Below are 22540 nucleotides of genomic sequence, written 5' to 3' on the forward strand. Positions count from 1 at the left end.
AGAGTAAGACATCACAGCCCTTTTAGTGTTGCTAATTAATTGCTCTTCTGACAGCAGTTGCCTCTGTTGGCAAGAAGGTTTGTGAGAGGACTCCCTGCTCTGCTCGAGCAAAATTAGCTGTGTTTGCTTAAGCAATTTCAGTAGGTGTCTTGAGTTAGTATGGACCAGAGCGTACTGGGGAGTGTTCACGTGAGCCACGCAGCTGGTGGGGCTGTTGCAGACGGTGTTTTCAGCCAGCGACAATACACGCAGCCGAGAGCAGTATCATTTCATCCGCCGCAGTTCAATCCACCAGCCTCCTTGGATTCCAAGCTTGCACCAACATGTGCATCCTCTCTGTGTGTGCCAGCCCAGAGGGAACCATGTGGAGAACAGTGGGGCTCCAAGCGCTTCCTTGGTCACAGGTTGAGACACCTCTGCACACGTGCTTCCAAGGCACTAGGTGCTAGCACAGAGGTGGTTTGGGGACTGGGTTTTCTTCTGTCTGTCCAGCTGAGACTCTTACACTTTGTGTAAATGAGTATTCACTATGCCAGTGCTCGGTAAGAGCCAGAGGGTATTGCTGAGTGCAATGGCTTTAAAAGAGAGATTGGCCTCCTTGGAGCTTACCATATAATGTTCCAGTCTTCCACAGCAGGTGAGAGGGCCTGGCCCTGGGTTCCTCTAGCAACCCTAGCCTTGGGTTCACAGAGGCTTCCACCTCCAATTCAAGATGCAGTTCAGCAGAAAAGCTTGGAAGTGTTTAAGAAGTTAAACATCAGAAAGGGTGAAGATGGGTGAGGTGAGTGAGTTAGACAGTTCCAGCAAAACTTAGGAATGAGCTAGAGCCCTGCATAAACCCACAATGTCAGAAATACAGGAACCTGTGTAAAACTGTGGCAGCTCTGCTGGGTAGTGAAGGGTTCTTAACTGGGCAAGACCCTGAGCGATCAAATGTGACTTCAAAACTGGCCCTGTTTTGAGCAGGAGGCCTTGGCCAGATGACCACCAGGGTCCCCTTCCAGCCAAAATTACTCTGTGCCTCTCTGATTCTTGCTGTATCTAGATGTTAGTTCAGACACCGTGTAGACATAGGTTTATCCCAGTTGGTGTGTTCCCATTCTGCTTGTTTGTGTTTGTGTAATTGTAGTAGTGAATACTGTAACAGTCACAACTGGTAGCAGTCACAAGGAATCTAAGTAGATATATTTTTGTGCAATTGAAGGAAATTGAGAAAATTACCGAAGACTTCAGTTGTAATGCTCAGTGGCATATAAAACTGAGCAAACTGCTATTACTTTTTGCCACGAGCACTGATATTTCTTTTGGGACAATTGCAATAAATAAGATAGTTCTTTGGGGTGGAGGGTGGGGTGCTGTGTTAGCAAGCTATATCCTCATCCCTCATTCCCCTTACCCCTCCTAAGAATTTGCTGTAATCTCAGTTCTCTCCATTTATAAACCTGATGGGCAAAAATATCTAATCACAGTTTTCCAGTAGAAGAAACTAGATTCATCATGGCTATTAGAGAGGGGAAGTTCATGCCCTGTGACTCAGAAAGAAGTTGATAGGGATTTTGTTTTAATTTTCTTGTATTTCATCTTGGCTTTTCTTTGACTTCTCTCTGCAGTCAGTAATCTACCTTTTGAGGCTGCAAACAGTTCAGAGTCTGAAATTACTGCCATCACAGTGACTTCACTAGCTAAACTATGTTGGTGCTGGAGGGCAGCAACTTTGATTCCTCAAGATGTTCTTTTATCTAAGAAATAAAATTGTCCTGGAGAATGCCTGCCCTCTCTTCTAAGGGCTACTTCTCCAAGAAAGTTAAATGGAGACCTAAAGGTTTTCATTGCAGAATTGGGTAGCACTTTGTTCAAAGGAGTTTTTGGGCCAGATTTTTTAGTTACTGTTAGTTACTGATGGTGCAGCTCTGTTGAAGACTGTATACTAAGATTGACAGGCTCCTGTCTTCTGGAAAAAAATGAGTTATTAGGTTTTAAATAGTATTTTTAATATTTTAACAGTTTGTTATTAAACAAAAAGGTTTTAGTGCACACATCCACACAGACATGCAGTGTGACAGTTCTCTAATATTTTGATCTGTAATCTGGGGGGTACATGAACACCTCTCTGCGTAGTCTCTAGCTGCATGGATTTTATTTCTTTGGTGCAGAAGCTATTTTTTGACAACTGTTTATCTGTGAATGGCAGGATATTAACATCTCTTCGATTAAAAAATAAAATTAAAAGGGCATACCACTGCCAGGTATCTTAACTTATCCAAGGGCAGATGGAGAGTGTTTGCTGTCTGCTAATAAAGAGGAACTGTGCAAATCCAAATTGTGCCATTAGCTGTTGACTTTGTGACTGAGAGATGAGATCTGAAACTAGAGTAAGTAAGAAGTTGGCAGCTGTACATTGGTGGCTGAGTGTCTGCTATTATACTGTTGATGCTGAGTCAGAAATTGAGGCTGTGAAATGTTAATTGGCTTGCTAGGAAGTGGGTGAGCATTGTGGCTTAGTTGATTAAGATGGTGCAACATTAAAAAGTGTCAGATGGAGAGGTTAGATAGATCTGTGTTTAATCGTCTAGCCATTACCGTTTCTGAAATGGTAATTCAGATTCTTTCGTAATTAGTAATTTTTTCATAATTTTCAATAATTAGTAAGTATAAGTTTCAATTAGTGTTCTTTTCAGCCTGCAACATATTAAATCTATTGTTTCCAAGAAGTCATAGCAACCATTTTATGCTAAACAATTTGTTAAGGAATTTTATGCTAACTTCATAAGAACGCCTTCACCATTTTAATCAATATAAGTCACCCAGAACTAAGGTTATATTTCTAATGCAGCTATTGATGCAAAGAAGTAATAGTGCCTTGAATTTGTTGAAATTAATTCTGTATGTGTTGCTTCTACTCATTTCAACAGGTGACTGAGCTAGAGTGTGTGAGCAGTCAAGCCAATGCAGTCCACACACATAAAACAGAATTAAACCAGACAATACAGGAGTTAGAGTCTACGCTGAAGAAAAAAGAAGAGGTATTTGCTAATGTTTATTCTTAGCTTTTCTGGTATGTCATTTCTAAAGGCTTTGAATATTAAGCTTGTGATGGCTCGTAAATACTGTATTATTTCCTATAGATGTTATGAAGTAAAATTTTTTTCAGCTTCTTTGAAATGATTAATATTTTTACATGTATATGATTACATCCGTCCAATATAGAGCTGGGTATCTGAATGACAAAAAAAAATATTGTGTTTTCCTGTTTGCTTTTACCAAGCATCTCTGTTTGCAAAAGTATGTCATAAGTTGTTTCCACAGAGCAGTCATCGCACTGATGCAGTCCAGCTTCACTAAGAAGGGAAGCTATCGTAAGCATGCTTTCCTTTTTCTGGAGAGTAGGGCTTGGAACAAGTCATAGGTCAATGCCTTTTTCAGGCCAGTCTGTTTTTCAGGCTATGTTAATATAGCTGACTTTTATGATCCCTAAGATCAGCCCTTTCCTTAAATGCATGCCAAGCCCCTGGCCTGAAACTTCATTATATTTATTGTACCATCTGCCTTGGGCTGGACCCGCAGCAAGAAAATAAAAGGAACTGGAGTAACACCTGCACTGGCACGGGTCCTAGGGGAAAGCAGATTTGTGCCACAGAATGATCGAGAATTGCCCCTTTATGGATGGAAAAAAGGAGGTGGAAGGAGCCACGTATGAAGGATTATTTGCCCCGTGTAAGACTGGATTCCTTGAGCCCTCCGAGGCAGACGCAGTGGGCATGTTGGTAGGGGCAGTGTTTTGCAGGGTCTTGCCTCCAGCGGGGCAGTTGTTAGGTGTTCCCAAGGAGGATGCAGGAGAGGCACAGCAGTTACGGAATATCCTCCCAAAATGGAACAAACCCTTTTCCAGATTCCCTCATACTTAAGAGGTTAGCCTCAGGTTGGTAGTGTTTCCCATTTTGGTGCCCATTCACTTTTAAAATATGCTGAGCGGTTGTCTGCGAAGAGATCTTTCTGAAAGGAGTTCTGGGAGGTGGATATGCCCTTCTGGGGAAACGTACTTCATCGTTTTAAGTTTGCTACCTTTTAGTTTCATTAACTCTTTCTATTCTTGTCCTCTGAAAGTAAGCTAAGAAAAGGTTTATCTTCTGTTCATTATTTTATCTATATTTGTTATTTTTATACCTTGTTACTTTCTTCTTGCTAAATTAAAGATACTGTTTCTTTTAGACTCTCTTTCTACAGAAATCAGTGGTCAAAGCAGGCAATTTTTTGATGCTCAGCCCTGCTGCTAGTGACATAATAAGCAGCTTACAGATGAAAATGGGACTTTTCTCTTGAAAAAATGGAAAAGCATACATTTGAATAGAATTTAAAGTATAAAATTGTTTCTGTAATTACAAGCACCCTTCATTTTCCAGGAAAAAATTATGTTGGATCTTTTGTGTGGGAGAGGAAAACTTGGACTTTTATAAAAGAAAATGCTTATCTGTATTGTTGTTTATTCACAATGGAATTGCTGTTTTGGGACTGTGATTCAGGAGTATTGAGAGCAGGGCTTAAACTTCACGTGCTGTGATGGGCAGTAGCCAGCTGCTAGTTTTGGTATCATTGCAATGGCTTGCTCAGGAGGAGAAGCGGTAGCCAGCTCACCTGCATTGAGGCCACGCCAGGTAACGTGTTGCTAACAAGGTGGTTTCTTCTCCCTTAGGAAATAGAAGGATTGAAACAAGAAATCGACAATGCCAGAGAGCTCCAGGCACAGAGGGATTCTCTGACCCAGAAGTTACAGGTGAGCTATAGTGCATCATCTTAATTTAGAGAGAAGGGAAAAATGATCATCAAGTGAGCAGTTCACATCAGCAATTTGTGCTATATTCACTGAAGGTGCCAGACAACTATGTAAGTTAGACTGCATTGCAAAGTGGTGGGTTGGGATGACCCTTAGGAATTCGTATCAAAATTTCCACCTGCTGTTCAGTTGCTATTTTTACCCAAGGGAACAGACCCAAATTTAGTTTACAAGTCCATAGAGTACTGTCAGGCCAGCAGATGTCCTTCATCAATACATGTCCTGGGCAGTTCTGGTCTCATTTTCACTGCAGTGTCTTCCCATAGGTCTTGTGTGCCACTGAAACTCTCAGGCCGTGTATCATCAGGTTGGGATGAGTTTGTATTCAGCTTTTAAACATGCCCTGAGAAAGTAAACATTAAAGCATTTTTGTGTAGTACAGACTTTAAAAACACACTTTGACATTTTATTGGAATTATTTAGAATAATTGTGGTTTTGTTGGTTTTTCTGGGTTGCTTCTTTACTGTGTGTAAAGCCAGATACCTCAGCCTACCGGAATTAGTGTGCCCTCAGCATAGCCTCCCTTGCTATGTCTGAGCTCCTGTCTGTCTGTTGCTGGGCTGACTGGCCAGCACGTACGCACCTCCCTTGTGAAACCTGCCTTTGGAATGAGGCTGACCCAAAGCTTAGGTGGGTTAAACTCTGAATTCAGACTTCAGAGTTTTGATAGGACTGGAATCTCAGGTATTAAACAGCTCCAAATCCAAAGTGCTGAAAGGTCTCCCTCACTGTTCTGTGGCTCAACCTAAATGATGCTGAAAGCAAGCCCCATCAGACTAGCCACAGCTTAAAAACCATTAAGTGGGTATTCTTTGAAATGCATTACATGAATTGGAACTTCCTTGAATCTCATTTTAACCTACAGAATAAGCCACGTAAGAACAAAATGAGTTTATTCATTTTTCCCCATTCTTAAGTCAAATTATTTGGAAAAAATATGTTATTACTTTAAAAAATCTTTAAAGATTGTTTTGAATACACCTGAGCTTGCGTGATCCACTATTCCAAAAATTGTTGCTAGCTTTAGGCTAAAAGTGGGAGTTTTCAGCTGAAAAGGCGCTCATCTGAAAGACTCAAGAGGGAGATTATAATGAAAGTTGGAAATTGTTCTAGCAGTAGCATATGCAATAATTTCAGTGTAAGATCATATGAAAAGTAATAGTGAGCCAGGAATTAGTTATCCTTAGCAAGCAGAATTATGAGAGACTAGTAAGAGATGAAAAATTAGAAAATGCTAAGTTTTTATTAAAATTTGTACTTTATAAAGTCAGTAGCTTCCTTTTGGTATATTTATATCTTGAGTAACCAAATGGATATATTGTGTATATATGTTCATACATCACATTGTAGTTTCTGAAAATAGTTCTATATGGTTCTATTCAAGGAAATTTAAAGCTCACTTAGGATCTGAGTTAAAAGTTGCGTTTCTTAAGCTTAAAGCTTATTACTGACCTGATGCAGCCTGTCTAAAAGATCTTGAGTCTTTGCTTTGCTGTAATCGTCCTGCTTTGATTGTACGGGCCTTCTCTGAGCCACTTCACCCTACATCTGTGACATCAGTGAAATGGTGTTTTCTTGTGTAGCTCCAGACTAACCATCTCACATCTGTTCACTTAGTTGACTCATCATCTGTTTTCAGGGTGATTGTCTCCAGGGTCCGTATCCGTTCGTCTCACTCTTTTTTCTTCTGCTTTATTTTTTCCCTCTTGTGCTTGCAAATGGATTATGTAACTCTAAAATATTTTGGAATATAGCCTGTATGAAAAATGCTATACAAAGAGATTACTATTTCAAGGTGTATTGCATTTCTGACACACTCATATCAGGGAAGTAATTAGAAATCCATCATTGGCAAATTCCAGTGAAGAGCAATATGTTATCACTGTGAAGGGTAAGTATCGGGGCCCTTCTTACTTAATAATTTCATTACCAATGTAGAGAAGACATATCAATGAGTCATGATCAGTGTGACTCTCACAGTAAGTCAGGATGTCTTTATTACTGTGGCTGATTCCTAAATATAGCTGTTGTGTATGGTTCTAATATTTTATTCGGATCCTTGCACTGAATTCCACAAAAGATTATTGCAGTGCAAACAGCAAACATAACTTGTTAATTATTTATTTCTTTAAAAAAAAAGGCATGAGAAATGATTGTGTCCGCTGTAAGAAGACCTTGAAAAAACAGTGTAAAATACACCTTGCAAAGGGCCTGAATGTATTGGAAGAGTCAGTTTATTGTTAGATGAGATTAACTGCAAATAACTGAAATGACACAACTAGGGGAATAGAATCCATTACATGGACACCTCTCCACTTCTTCCAAACAAGAAGCAGCAGTTTTGAGGTAGACTGATTTGTAACAGGAAACTGCACATAAGCTGGACATGAACTTGTAATGCAGTAGTATTGCAAAAATCATTAATACTCATCTAGGGTAAATATATGTAAGGATAAAATGTAAAATTTGGGAAGAAGCATTTTCCAGAAATTAAAAGCAACAGCTCTTGGCATATTTCAGTTAGTTCTACTTCCCATACGTCGTTAAATATGTTAAGCGTAAGTTAGGGAAAATAAAACAGGAGGAAGTGTGGGAGAAAGTATATCTGAGGAAATGTTTGGGAAGCTAAATGTATATGGATTGGGAAAGAGATGTTGAGAATGGAATATAAATAAAATATGCAAGCTGGAAGTTTAAAGAAAAGAAGGGAGCTCTTCTGATTTGAAGAGATGCAGGGCGAAGACTAGCAATGGAGAGTTAGCTTTTTGCTGAATATGGATGGAAATTCCTACCTCTAACATAAAGCTTTCGGTTTTACCTGGGTGCTCCCACCCTAACAGCTCACAGCAGAACAGTTCCTCAGTTTAAGAGCGTCTGAGAAGGGCCTGAAAGATGATCTTCAGTGCTAGATACAGGCCAATGGGATGTTCTTCAGGCCCAGATATCATGAAATAAAACCATATATATATATATTAATGGTTTTGTTCCAAAGCGGTCTCTTTCGTCAGTGGCTTGTCTTATAGAAATTAGTTATCTCTGGGGTAAGAGGAGTGGCAAGGAGACTTCCTAGAGCACATATTTGGTGAGTAGAAGAGGAGCAGTGACAGGAGAAGCAGGACACGTGAGCAAACATGGAAGAACAGCAATTGGTTTTGTGTGAGCTAAAGAAAGGACTGTGTCATTCCTGCAGAGCTGAGAGGACCTTGAATTTCCCTTTTTGTCCTGTACTGCAGTCACTCGGTGTCAGAGGGTCTTGAACCCGTGCAGTCGCTACACCAGGTTGTACTTGTCAGTACGTGGTTTGGAGGGCGGGAGTAGGCTCAGTGACGGAGAGCCTTCAGAGGGTATGGCTGAGTTACAGTCAGTTAGCTTGTTCGTTTATAGCAGTGGTGGCGTAGCTCATCACTACATAGGCATGTATGTATTTTAGTTTATATTGTTTCTAGAGATACTCTTTTCAGCTAGCTTCCTTTAGTGCTTTGGCAACTATATTGTGCAGTGTTAAACAGGTTAAACTAATTCTTCTCTTGGTCCTGGGAGCTAGGTAATTCCTGCTCTCAGCTGTGTTGTTCAAGACCAGCACCCAAAACTCTGTAATTTTTAACTTGCCCATTTACAAACAAGAAGTAAGGGAGGTATTCCGGTTCAGCTTGGACGTCACCCTTGGCTGCACAAGCAGCCACAGTTATGAGGAGATCAGGTTCCCGAGGCTCTGCCTTCTCCACCAGCACCTCGGCCGGGAGTCCCAGAGCTCTCCCCCGCTGCGGAGGCTGGGAGCCAAAACTGAGCACTGGCCACATCACCCCACCCCTCCCCTGGCCAGGGGTGCAGCGGCCGATCGACGCTGCCGCCAGACCCCTCACGGGTGGAAATGTGTCTTGGGCCGCGGGCTTTGACACAAGGCTGCCGTTTCATACCTGTTACTCCTGACTGCCCAAATACATATTCTGCATGGGTCAGGTTGTTTCTTACGGTTAGCTGAGATCTCTCCAATGTAAGCGTGAATGTATTTGTTAGCTTTGAGGGAGACAGAAGAATGACAACAAAAGCAGCGGGGAGGTGGGAGGGCAGAGAGAGGAGTGGCTCGTGCTGGGAGCAGGGACTGCTGCCAACTCTCCCTCCCTGTGGCTGTGTGAAACGCGCTGTCGTAAAAGCTCCGAGCGGGCCTGTTAAAGCTTCGTGGCACGAAGCCGCTGTGGAGGGAAGCGGTGCTGATAAAATGTTAATGTATGTAAATACAAATTCACTATGCACTTTTCCAGAGAATGTCTGCACAGGGTGTATGGTGTACTAAATACACTGTCCCTGTGCTGCTTTTTAAAGTGTTTTTCATAACTGAAATTACAAAATACAGCGTGAATTTACGAGACGCGCAATGAATGGGACAAATAACGATACGCTCTTCCAGACCCACACGACTGCTACGTTAGTAACCTGCTGGAAGAGAGGGCACCCGGCTTGCCGAAAGCCGGGCAGCCGTGACCTCCCTCCCCTGTCAGGCACAAGCCAAGAGCCGTGAGGGGTCCCAGCAGGGCTTCTTTGCCTCCTGAATGAGAGCTGAGCTTGCTCAGGGTCGGATCCCCTCCGCCGCTGCGTCTTTTGGCCCGCGGCGGGGGACGGCCGGTCCCCACGCTGGGCGCTGGCGGCTGCCGCGCTGTCCCTGCTCCCACCGCTGCGCTGCGGGCGGGTGCGGGTGGGTGCTCGGGCACCGCGCAGCGAGACGAGACATTCAGCTTGCGCTTGCTGGCTTATATTTGTGCCACAGTCAGTGTCGCCTTGACATCAGTCTTAATTTTCAGGCTGAAAAGGCCTGTAATGTGGGCCAGGAGTAAGGTAGTACTGCTCCATCCATAGAGCAGTATTCTGGACGAGCTTCTGTAGGAGACCATTTAATGAGGACTGTGTCCTTGAGCAATTTATGTAGTCTAAATCAGGGAATACTTGAACTTAAGTAAACCTTTGAGAAGCTGTTTTCAGTGGGTGGCGCATTTCTGAATGATAGAAGCAATAACTTACCTGAGTAAGTATATCACATCCATCGTTCACTGACTGAATTTTGTCCTTCTCTGAAAGTATCTGTCCTTCAGATGAATTACTGAAAAAATGGAGGAAGTGGTAGTACATACGCAATCGTAATAACAATTTGGGTTCTGATTTTGGCTTAGTGGAAACTGTAAAGGGTCACAAATTGTTTTAAAAGCCAGTTGACAAAAATAGCGCACAAATACCAGCAGGAGGTTAGACTGCTTTCTGTTTGCAGACAACACATTAACATGTTATGTGTTTTCTCTGAAGGAAGTAGAAATTCGAAACAAAGACCTGGAAGGCCAGCTGTCTGATCTAGAGCAACGTCTGGAGAAAAGTCAGAATGAGCAAGAAGCTTTTCGCAATAACTTGAAGACACTTTTAGAAATTCTTGATGGAAAAATATTTGAACTAACAGAGTTACGAGATAACTTGGCCAAGCTAATAGAATGCAGCTAAAGAAAATGGGATTTCAGTGCCAATCAGCTTAAAGATGCACTGTCTCTCTTCATAGGACTATGTTGGGCTCTGCATCAAAGTTGCACAAAATTAGAAAATGCTCCTCTGAGAGGGCTTGGTTTAAATTTGAGTCGTATTTCAGTGTAAAATTTAGAACTCAGCTTGTAGCTAGTTGAAGAAAAAAAAAACAAACAAAAAAACTTGAATTACAAATTACCTCCTTGTACATTATTGGCCATAGATAACTTGAAAGATATTAACAGTAATTGAATGCAATCCTTTTCTAATTATCAGTGATGGAAGAATTAGCAGTGTCCCAGGTCACATCCCCTTTTTGTGATAGACAGAATATAGGTTATCTGCTGTTTTATTTATTTAAGATATTTAATTGCTGTGTTTTGTGCAAGAACTTAGTGATGACAGCCCTGTATTTTGTTGTTCTTAATAATTTCTCAGGATACTTTGCACTGTGGAGAAGCAGTGCCATTACCAATTTATTCTTGCCAGGAGTGAGAGAGAGTTGCATCTTTAATTGAAACAAAGTTACTATAACTGCTTGTATAAAGTTCTTCTTTTTGGGGTTTTTTTGGTTGGTTGGTTGGTTGTTTTTTGGTTTTTTATATATATATATATACTGGAAGATACCGTATTTCTTTATGGAGCTTACTCTGGTGTTCTACAATATTGTCCAATGTAAGGTTTACTTTTTCATATGAATTCTATGTAATTACAGTGAGATACTATCTTCCACTTAACTACATTTTATAGCCAACCAATGATGGAAGGTGAGTCCCCCAGGAAAAAAAAAATAAAGGCAAAAAACCCCTGAGAATTTTAAATGTAAAATTCGACATGCACAGATAACAAGGAATAGCCAGTCATTTGTTTTCTGGCCTTGATACATATATCAAATATGTATGTTCAATTAACTGTTAACCTGTGCTGCAGGAGACTTTTCAGAATGTCACATGAATTTCAGGTTTTGTGAATAATGGCTTATGGGGAGCACTGTTTTATTACAGATTGCATTAAGGGCATGGAACTATTGCAAGGGATTACTCGTACACTGAACTTGTCCAGCCAAGAAAGCTGTTTCTAGAAGTTTTGTTGTCATAGCAAATTGAAATGGAGACATGTTTACTCTTTTATGGGTCTTCATCTCACATCTTTATTGAAACTACACCAGGCAATATTCTGAACTGTTAACTAAATGTTTAAAAACAGGAAATTGAATTCAATTATCCTCAGTGACCAGGTTTTAAAGTTGTTTTGATGTAATTTTAACAGACTTTTGGCAAACACACATTTCTTTATATAATAGATTTATTTAAAAAAAAACTCTTTGAAAGGTAAGCCAAGTGTCATGTGTCTTGTATCAAAGTACATTCTTGCCATAAATTGCTTGTAATGTTGAAGAGGGCTTTTTTAAAATGTATGAATGAGTGTCAGACTTCAGAGTCGAAAGATGCACGGACCTTTGTTTGCTCCCCAAATTAATTTGAATGTTAAACATGAAATCTAGCTGCTTATTAAATTTGTACAACACAATTTTCTCCATTTAGAGACTGCTATTCAAAAGTAGAAAAGATAAGTTTGTTTTCATGTGTGTACTGTGTGTATATACCTTATAATACACACAGGTTTTCATTTATATTAGAAATACATGCTTTATTTCTAAAATACCGTTTTTTTTTCCTTTACCAGTGATTTATCAGGTCTCCCCTGACTAGCCAGGAAAATGGTTTAGGTCAAATGCTAAACCGTCATGTATTATACAGTATGCCATGTACACAATGTTTAAGTTTTCTCCATGTTTTTAGGGTATTTTCTCACTTTATTTATTAAAGGGGTGGGGGGAGCTTGGTTCAGCTACTGGTTGAAAACTTTGTGATGAGCTACATGTTTTTCATTTGGTGGATTTTAGTCAGTTGTGTGTATATCTTCATCAGGTCCAGATGAGCAGATATGACCAGTTTTTAATTTACCTAGGAATGTTTGGGCCTGATTCTCCTGTCACTTGAGCTGCTGTAAACCAGATGTGTCCTTGATGTGATGTCAGCAACGTTCAGTTGGCATAACATCTGTGTAAGTGCCAGGAGAGTCTGGCCTGTTAGTGCTCAGTGGACATAATAAGGATGAAGAAAGAACAAAACCACAGAAAGTTCATGATGGAATAAATGTAATATTATTTTTAATGATATTATTATTGACATTTTTAAAGATACGATGTCATTTACATGTGGGAAAACAGTGGACAGAAATATTTCCACTTAAATTTTGTGAATATGTGTGGTACATGAGTATTTCTATGTATACGTACACACACATATGTATATACAGAACATGGAAAAATTTAGATGTGCACATTTTTAATATTTTCCTATTGAAATTAAATTTAAAATTAGAAATTGATATTTGAGAATTTCTTTTCTCATAGAGTAGATATGCTTCATTTCTTTTTTTTAAATATTACAATTACTGAGGGCTGCACCTTTGAATTCCCAAATAGTTGCCAAACATAAATATGGGATAAGGTGGACATACGTGCACATATAAATAAAATCCTATTGCTAAGACTATTTTTAATGTTTATGTACAGTAGGTGAGTGTTTAGAAATTGTGACCTAAAGTTCATACTTTGGTGGCTATACCTGCTGTAGCCTCTCCACTTCTGTTTTAAGATAAAAGTTTGCCTGTTTGAAACATTGCTTTCCCAGAGACAGGTATTATACATTGTATCTATCTTTGATGAAACCATGGGAATATGTATAGGAGAAAACAGTATTGAGTACTATAGCCTGAAAACATGACCATGAACTTGCACTGGAGGGGGGAGCAGTCACATCGCATATAACTTGTTATGTGGCAACTACAGTCTTGTAAAAAAAAAAGGCAAAAAGAATTACCAAAAAACCTAACAGAAATACCCAACAAGAAAAAAGAAAAAAAAAAAAAAAAGAGAAAAATAAAAAATACAATTTTTTATTTTGAAATACACTTGCTGTTCTCTGGAGAATGTACTTTTACTCTTTATTTTTTTTTTTAAATCTTTTTCAAGTATGTGCAAGTGATAGCAGCAGCTACCTTAATCTTTCAGGTGCTACTGGATTTTGCATTAGCGTGTTATGTTGTGAAATCCTGACTTTGACATAAAAGATTTTTGTAAGTATATCCCCGTCTGGATAGTTAGTTTTTGGAGTGTCTTGTTCATAATCTATATGCCTCAATGATCCAGAAACTGCATTTTTCTGTGTGGACAAAGTAAAACATATGAATTAATTTGTCTGTTACAGACTGGGAATTCCTTTTCCTGGCTAGTATATCCAGGAAAGAGGAGAACAAAAAGAACTGATAATGCAGAAATGCTGTTATAAGGTCTCTAAGAAAATACATTTTCAGGTAAAATATAAATAAATAAAGGGCTAAACCAGATGTAACACAAATAAGTATTGTTTAATGCTATCGGTGGCATTCCCAGGATAATTCCTTTAAAGCAAATCCTGCAAGAATGAACAATGCGTCAATTAAAGATGAATATTTTGGGATGTGTCTTTTCAGTTGTCAGTTGTGAAAGGTTTCTGATTTCTTGCTCATTTTTCTACCAGTTAGGGATTAACTTCAGGTTTACCTTCAATAAGAGGCTAAACCTCAATTCGTTATATCATCTTTTATATTCTGTACTGAAGTGGCTACTGAACAGCGCTCTGTGAACACTGCATTCAGAAGTCAAAATCAAAAAACTTTTTCAGAAATACCGCATGGAGAGAGAGGTGGAAAACTGTTGCAGACCTTAATTCTCTGCAGAACTGGGGATATCAGTAAAAGCATTTAATTTGGAGGATTGCAGAAATCTTGGATCTTGAGGCCAAAGATAAATCTGATTAGAGGTTAGGTCTGGATGTCACGAAAAAGGACCATCAAGAAACTCCGTCCAAACGTGCGTAGTTCAATCTCAGTAACTGCACATGCCAGCTAAGTGCACAGCTATACACTGATTTTTTTCAGGAAATGGACCTGAGTCTGCAAATCAATGTTCAGATTGTCTTGTTTACATTTTCTTAGTAATGCTGCATGTGTGCACTACCTCTGAATGGTGCTAAGCAGAGAACATATCACGGAATAACATATTTTTTTAAATCTCTGTTTTTGCTTAGTAGCATTAGTTCCTTGTTTTACTCCACTTACTTCAGACAAGTAGGATTAATTTTCCCCATTATGTTAAATGTTTGGGAACAATGAACAGAGTTTTGTGTTAGATCTTGGAGTCGGTTCAGCTCATGTCTACTGTTCTGGCTGTGCAGCATAGCCAGAAAGCAGGTGCAACTGTTTATATCACAGTACCTGCAATACCTCTAGATACTATAGATAGAAGGGGGTTTTCACATTGTATGGGGTCTCGTAGCTTGCCCGCCACAACCTCTCAGGGACCTGTAGCTGCTGGTATTGCCTCTGCACTGCTGGCAGCTCACCCTAGGACCAAAGAAACACAAGCGTATTTTCTACCCACTTTCTCCCTCATTGCTGGGTCTTGCACAAGCAAAGCTGAGCTGCAACAATACATCTGGCAGTTTGTGTCATTTTCAGATACAGGCATGGGAAGGAGGAGTAACCATCAAAGGTGGTTTAGATTTGGGGCGAGGAGAGTGGGGTGGGTGGGGAATGCAGAGTTGTCAAAAAGATTCCCTTACATGGAACCAGTAGCTGTAAAATAGATGAGAATGGCAAAGGAAAATTTTGCATAGCAAAGGACAGACCACCTGCACTGTGCAGCAGCGACAAGAAGTTCCTTTGAAAGGATCTTGCTTTCCTTAGGTATTCACATCATGCTTAATATTGAGCACACCTGGCTTGCCCCAAAACTCTGCTCTGATTGCCATAGGCTTCTCAAGGTCAGCATTAGGTGTGTGTTTCATGAACACAGCTGAAGTCCTGGCAGTCTGCAAACCCCATGTCCTTTTCTTCTTCTGTCTTCACAACTCTAGAGGTTTGGTGAAAGTATTAGTCATCGGTAGTGGTTAACAACACACCCTATTTTTTCCTGCCATCAGTTCCTATCACCTGTGGTGTTTGTGTAACAAAGTTCTGAGCTGGGCTTTGGGGTTTTTCTTTCTATTCTTTTAACTTTGAAGTAGTTTCAGACCTTGTCCATCCCTGCTCTGGGGATTCTCATCTGCTCTCATCCAAGTCTCATCTCACTGCATGGATCCAGCAGTGTGTCAGTTGCTTGTGCTTCCACTACATTAAGAATAGCAACCTAGAAGTTTTCTTGGAAGAGAACTTGCATTTCTCTGACTGTGGTAATTCTTGAAGAAGAAGATTTTTTTTCCCAGTAGATCAAGAAGGAGGCAGAGCCCAGGACCTTCACAAACAATACGTGCATCCAGTGCTAAGGGGAGAGGAAGAGCTACACTGACAAGGTATGTTTAAGTATAATCTGCGTGTATGGATTTCCCCCGTTTGAGTTAAATATGGTCAGGCAGATATTCGCAAGCTTAAGGTTTTCAGAAAGGGAACGAGACCTTTGAAATTCTCTGAGTCTGGATTGTATTTTGTTAAATGATGACAGGAATTTTCTCAAAACAAAACAAAAGAAATGGGAAGCAAAATGATCTTGTAATTCCCTGCAAGAGAGACATCACAGCCCTTACCTGTGGATGGAAATGTAAAAATTAAATCTACTTTCTGTGCATCTGAATATACTGTTATTTTTATAACTCCAGCAGTGTTGTTTCTCAGGAATCTGCAGCAATGGGAAACAGAAGTTTATCAGTGAAAGGCACAGCTCTCTCTTTGACTTTCAATTAGTGAGAGGAGCCAGGATAGTAATGTGCAGTTGAGCGACTCAAGTAGTATCTAGTCTGAGCATCCTGCACCGAGTCCCTACTGCTCAGCCTCACTGCTACACCCTGCTAGCTGTGTGGAAGCCAGCCCAAACGTGGCTGCACTTGCTGCACTCTGTGTCTGTCCCAGAAGCAACCCCAGAGGGTTTGTTGTCTGTTGAACTCTAGTCCCGTCATTATTAGTTGAGCCCTTTTGCTCCAGAGCATTCTGCACATTTGGAGATTTGCTTGCAGGGGGAGAAAACAGAGGGGAGATTTCATTCTGCAGATCTGAAAGAAGCAGAGTAATGTGCTGGTCTGATGTAAGCACCTTTTCCCCACCTCTTAGAAAAAGAAATTATGAAAGCTTTATTTGGGGTGATTATTGTTATCATTTGAACCTACAAGGCAAAACTTTTATCCTGTATTTCTTGTCTTTTTCCTTTTCTCTGTCTATACTTTTCTCCTGCATGATGTGGAGCAGCCAAGCACGTGTTTACAATAAATGTAAGAAAGTCCTAAAATGCTTATGGAATGAGATACATATATACATCCAGTGTCCTGCTCACCAGGCAGGCACATCAGCAACCCAAACAAAAAAACACATAAAAGATATCTGTAGGTATGGGGTGCTGTCTGTTAAGCATGAACATCTCGGCCTCAGTGAAGAAGTCAGCCAGCCAAAGAAGCCAAGAGGCAATTAAGAAGCATTGGGGATGTTCTAAGCAAGCGTTACTGAAGCATGCCATGAGGAAGTATTTTGAATCAAAGCTGGCTGAAACAGTGAGCAATGCCAGTATTTTCAGAAGGCAGGAGTTTGTGTGCTCTTTATTGATGACAACTGCATTGCAGAAATAGAAAATTCTTATAAGGCATGTTTAACTCCTCAAGTCAAAATACAGTTATGCGTGGGGATTGGCAGGCTGTTTTCAGAAGAAACTAAGCTGTTTTTCCTGCTAAAACAAAGGGATCATATACCAGGCAGCAAAATTTCCCATCAAGCCAGAGGATTTCTGTCATCAGCTAGAATAGGAGATGGATTTTTTGCAAAGAAATTAAAGCAACATTTGGAAACTTCCCTGAGGGAACCGGTACAAAGATGAGAGCAGATCTCTGTGCAGCAGCTGCAACGTGCCCAAGTTAGACTGGGAAATCTGACTACAAGACTTACAGTCTGGACTAGCAGGATGTGCAGGTAGCAAACTGCTGTAGGCTCAAAGGTTTTTAAGGGAATTGTGACACTTTGGCCAAATTGCAGTAATGAAGCTGTAACAAGGACATACGTATCTAAAAATAAAATCCAGAAGGAATTAAGGCCTCACAGAGTGCAGCGGAAGTCAGCCCTGTGGCTGAGCAAGCAACAACACCAGGGACTCTCGGTATGTCGAAACATGCAATCACCTCTGTGACCCTGGCAGAGAGGAGGGTTTACTTACGGGATAAAAGCAAACAGATTAACCAGCCATTGAGGCTGGTTTTACAGCTCGGGAGTAGCTACTAGGTGGCTGTGGAATTCACCGTGACATTTTACATTTCTCTTTTGACATGCCACACCAGAAGAGGGGAGCCACTACTTGAAGAGGTTGTAGGCTGACCTCCATGACCCCCGTAAGCATAGCTGTGTCTTATATTGGATAAAAGCTGGGGCGCAGCTACTTGGAAAATAGTTAACTGGTGATAGTGGTGTGTCAAGGGATCAGCCCTTCATCGTCTGGAAGGTCTTGACAGAGATAAGTGAACAAATTCTAATTTACAGTATTTCAGTATATTAGAATTTTTTTTAAAGGAACCCCCATGATTTGCTATTGAAATGATATGTTGATGGGCTAACGGAAAACATCTTAGTGTCCTCTTGGGAAACAGCTAGGCTTTTTCCACTGGCTGAGCTCCAAAGGGTGCAAGGGCTAAATTTTGCATTCAGTCACTTAACCAAGCTGGTGCTGACAGCACCAAAAGCTTCCTTATTCAGATGCATCCCTGAAACCTTGAGCATCCACAAAGAACTTCAGCAAATTTGTGTATCTGGGCCTCGAAAGGCAGGAAGACTTCAGATCTGTTGGGCAGCTGATGGCTGGGAGCAGAACCCAGGTTCATCTCAGATGGCTGATAGTGCAGTCTTGACAAATGCTGGTTGGGACACAGGGTTCCTGTTTAAAGTTTATTATTGCAAATTGAGATTAAAAGCTGAAGACTTGAAGGGTGTTTGGTTTTTTTTCTGTGAAATGGGACGTGGCATTGACTTAGAACTGTAACTGCTTTGAGTATTTAAATGTGTTTTAGATGTAATATATGTTAGTTTGTATACAAATCTAAGCAAAGCATGTCCTGGTAGGCAGCCTGCGGCTCATGTTCTCCCTGAAAACATAGCCTGAGTAGACACCTCTTCTTTTATTTTTTAAAAGAAAAGTGACAAACTTCATTTCCTGAACAGAGATTTGCTCTATCACTCAAGCGTGGTTAACTAATGCTACCTTTGACTGAGGATGAGTCCTGTACTCCTCCCGTCTTTTCCCAGAATGGATTAAATGGGCATAGACATGCTCCAAGTGTCACTCACTAGCATGCACCATTTCTTGATCACATCTGCTGGCCACGGGCACTGGAGGAATGGCCCATGAATGGCCAGACCTCGCAAAGGCCACTCCAGTAGCGCAGCCCAGCCCAGCATGGCCTGTGCCAGGCTGACCCACCGAGTGTGGTTTAATTTAAAGCCGAGTGACAGAGCAAGGCAGGGTGGGCTGGGGGGGGTGATGGGACGCAAAACGCTGTTGCAGAGTGGGTGGAAATAATTTGTTCATACAGTGGTAGCAGGCAGGAGAAGAAGTAATGACCTTATGTTTCAGCTTCATTCGGTATTAAGAGAAGCCTTCAACCAGTAGGCACCGCAATGGATCGCTTGGAGAGGCTGTGACCTTCCATCAGTAGAAACCTTCAGGAAGCTTACAGGAATGACACAGGTATATGTGCTCCAGAAAAAAAAGGATAGGATGTGTGATTTATTGGTTTTATATTATTATTTTTTTAATGCCAATTCAACACATTTTTTTTAACATCATTAGAAACAAAGAACAGTGTGCAATGGTTTCTTTGTCATACTGTTTTTGCAGGACTCTGTCCACTCCAAGAGTAGTTTTACTCACAGCAAGTGAGTGTGAAGGGAAAAAAAGGCCATCACTTTATGAAGCTTCATATGAAGTTGATTCATAAAACATCTGTTGTGTTTAAATTGTGCGGTTAACATGCATGGCAGTTTGAGCAGGCATTGATGATTTTGTATGCTAAGAGCTCAGTTACATTCCTACTGAAATTTAATGGGATTAAAATAAAGTACTGAGGAAGAAAAAGCATAGTTAATATAAATGCTTTGTATGAATTGCATGTTCTTCAATTTTTCTTATTCCTGTGACTTTTAAACAGTAATATACAGAGGGAGTGTGATGCAAATTAGAGAAGTTGTTTAAGATAAAAGAATCAGGTAAACAGTGAATTTTGTTTGAAAGACCATGAATATGCTTGGACTTATATAAGCAATGTGGGGCATAGTGAGATGTCTCAGAGAAGTTGCGTCTACTGTCTTCCATGGTGAGGAGAAAGAGTGAAAAGAACGTAATACAGGTGATTTGTCTGTGGCACAGGCTTCTCCAACAAACATCCCACAGACAGCATACAAATACAGTAGGAAGAAAGGATAAGGCAACAGATACAGGGAGTGATCTTGAATATAATTTTTGTTTGGTTTTGGGTTTGGTTTTTTTCCCACGGTTTTGGTCGATTAATGAGGAGAGAGTCAACCCCAGCACTAGTGCAGCCAGGCAGGAGCTCTAACAGCACATATAAGAATCTCTGCTTGTTTTTATCCACCAGCTCTTCCTGTTGAGGCAAGGTTTCAAGGGAGATGTGCTGTCTTTGAGCTGATGAAAGTCTGGACAGTCAGCATGACAATGGTGAAGATTTGCATAAAGTTCAGAGAAAGTAAGAGAGACGGAGAGTCTCGCTGCAAAGGGGGAAGGGCAGGAAGGCATCTCTGTGGGAACAAGTCAGGTCTGCAGTTCTCCAGGATGGAGAAACTTGGACAGAAACTTGCAGCACTTCGTGAGCAAGTGCTCATTAAACCACGACAGCAGGTTGTGCAGCAATGCTGCTGTAGCTTCCTGGTAAAACCTCTGGAATAATTTTCTGCTGTAGTGCAGTTTGTGTCAGCAAAGTGATGCTTGTAACAGTTAAAGGGCCTACATGCATCTGAAGTTTACATAGGCTATTTTATCATTAGGTTAATTACATCCCTCCTTCCTAAAACGTGAAAACACAGTGGCAAAACTCAATAGCACTAGACCTAGATAAGTAATCTGTGACGTGAGCATAAAGCTCGGGTTCTGGTAGTGCTGGTGACATCCCAGTGGTTTGGTGACTGAGAGATACCACAGAAGTCCAGGATTCATGTAAGCTCCATCCTACGGCAGGAAGAATAAAGCCTCTAAAGTGGGCTTCTCCCTACGATGGGAAGCAGCAGTAAGAACTGCTGAGAAGAGGAACAGTTCGTAGGTTTTGGAAGAAGAGATCCGACAAACTCACTTTCCATTTTCACCTCTCTCCCCTCTCCCCATCCCCTCTGCTGAGTATAAAGCAGTGTAACAGAAACAAACCCTACATACACCAATGGTTTCTCTGAGAAAGAGGTGGTGGTTTATTTCTACCCATTTGAGAAGGACTGTGGCCCAGTGAGTATTTATTTACCATGTACCTTTCCTTTCCATCCGACACGTAACGAACATGGAAAAAAAAAAGATGGTTCTACCCATCTCCCATCTTCTATGTGTTGTACAAACACTTAGGCCTTATTTGAAGTAGCATACCACTGCCTTCCAAGTGTGCCTACAGATATATTCACTAATTTGCAATTCTGATACATGCATTAAATACACTTCCAACCTGTAGGAATACCCATGAGAGTCATAAAAAAGCAGCTACTTATCTTCTGAAGCCAATGCCAAAGTAGACAGCAGTTGATGGGTAGCAAATACTCTTAAAAAGAAGTTTGTCCTGCAGAGCAGAACGTGTGAAGGCACCCACACCAGGCTCACACACACTGCCGAGGGCACACCAAGAGCATTAGAAACAGACCTCAGCTACAAATACAACCCTCTTCTTGCATAAGAGAAGTCAGTGATGACAAAAGAACTTGCTTATTTCAAAACACATTTCCTACCTGTTCTACGTGTTCTGCCACAACCCAAAATTAACAGCATATGCCATTATGACCAGAAGTGAAGAACACCACGAGAAAGCCTGAGCCACACAGGCATCGGATTTTGGCTAAGACACTTTGCAGTGAGATTTGTACTGCAAACGCAATCTTTGTTTCACTTTGTTATTAGAAATGTCATACCTTTTTTCTTGCTTTCTCAGGATTGTAATTGCACTAAAAAGTTCCTGTTCCATAAATACACCGATTTTTTTTTTCCTCTCATGTTAAGGGACCAGCTGGGCATAGGACCTGCCTACTTACCTGCACTGTAGTTCTTGTACCAGAAACACAGGAGTGAAAGGAAAAAGATACACAATACAAACGTATCTCTGCACACCATGAATATTTTTGTAAGATTTATGTCTAGATAAATAACACAAAATGGCTATAGAAAACAAAAAACAAAAACCAAACAGCTGGCAACTCTGCTCTACGACATGATCTGAGATATTTCCCCTCTCCCAGAAAAAAAAGGTTAAACTCTTTAAAAGACTCATGAAAGTACCTCTAAAGTATCGAAGTTCCTCATATACAGTCTAGTTTGCTTTTGAAATATTATATTGTACCTATACAAAAAAGCAAATAGTGGAGAAGTCCCATGTTTTTGACTTGAGCTTTTCCATTATTACTTGACTTTTTAAGTGATTGCAGGTGGAGGCTTGCTCTCTCCATGTAATGCCATTGCCACTAGCTAGCTCTAAAAGGGTAGGAGTGTAATAAGGGAGCCAAGCTCTTAATATTTCTGGGTTTAAATTTTTTCCCTTTTTCATAGTCTTTTTGTCTTTTGATTAAGAGATTGAAAGTGTGTGTCATTTATATTTAAGCACAACTATCCTGCATTATTTAAGCGCAAAATTCTTCTATAATACCTAAATTTTTTATGTGACTTAGTTTACAAAGATGTTACCTAAATATAATTACTCCCTGCTGCAACATAGCTTAGGCACAACCATCTGCCATTAAGCAATGACAGGAAGCTTGATGAGTTAAAAGAGTAACAATGGAAACCTAAATGAACTATATACAATTTTTTTTTGTGGGAACCAAACTGTACTAAAAATATTTTTTTAATGTCGGTACATATTCAAAGTTAAAACCAGACAGTAGTCAAATAAATATCCTTTAATAAAGAAAAAAGGAATAATTTTAAAGCACCAAAA

The 22540-nt window shown here is 40.4% G+C and overlaps 1 protein-coding gene across 6 annotated transcripts in view; it reads left to right on the forward strand.

Annotated features, from left to right (window-relative positions):
- HOMER1 (homer scaffold protein 1) overlaps positions 1 to 13787 on the forward strand; it is a 114329-nt gene extending 100542 nt beyond the window's left edge. For all 6 annotated transcript variants that reach the window (XM_072859055.1, XM_072859054.1, XM_072859053.1 and 3 more), the window contains 3 exons: positions 2913 to 3023; positions 4691 to 4771; positions 10128 to 13787. In XM_072859055.1, the coding sequence (XP_072715156.1) occupies positions 2913 to 3023; positions 4691 to 4771; positions 10128 to 10316 (381 nt within the window). In that variant the 3' untranslated portion in view covers positions 10317 to 13787. The remainder of the gene's footprint in view (positions 1 to 2912; positions 3024 to 4690; positions 4772 to 10127) is intronic.
- The last annotated feature ends 8753 nt before the right edge of the window (positions 13788 to 22540 follow it).

This window comes from Ciconia boyciana, chromosome 4, assembly GCF_034638445.1.
Source record: "Ciconia boyciana chromosome 4, ASM3463844v1, whole genome shotgun sequence".
Lineage (NCBI taxonomy): Eukaryota > Metazoa > Chordata > Aves > Ciconiiformes > Ciconiidae > Ciconia > Ciconia boyciana.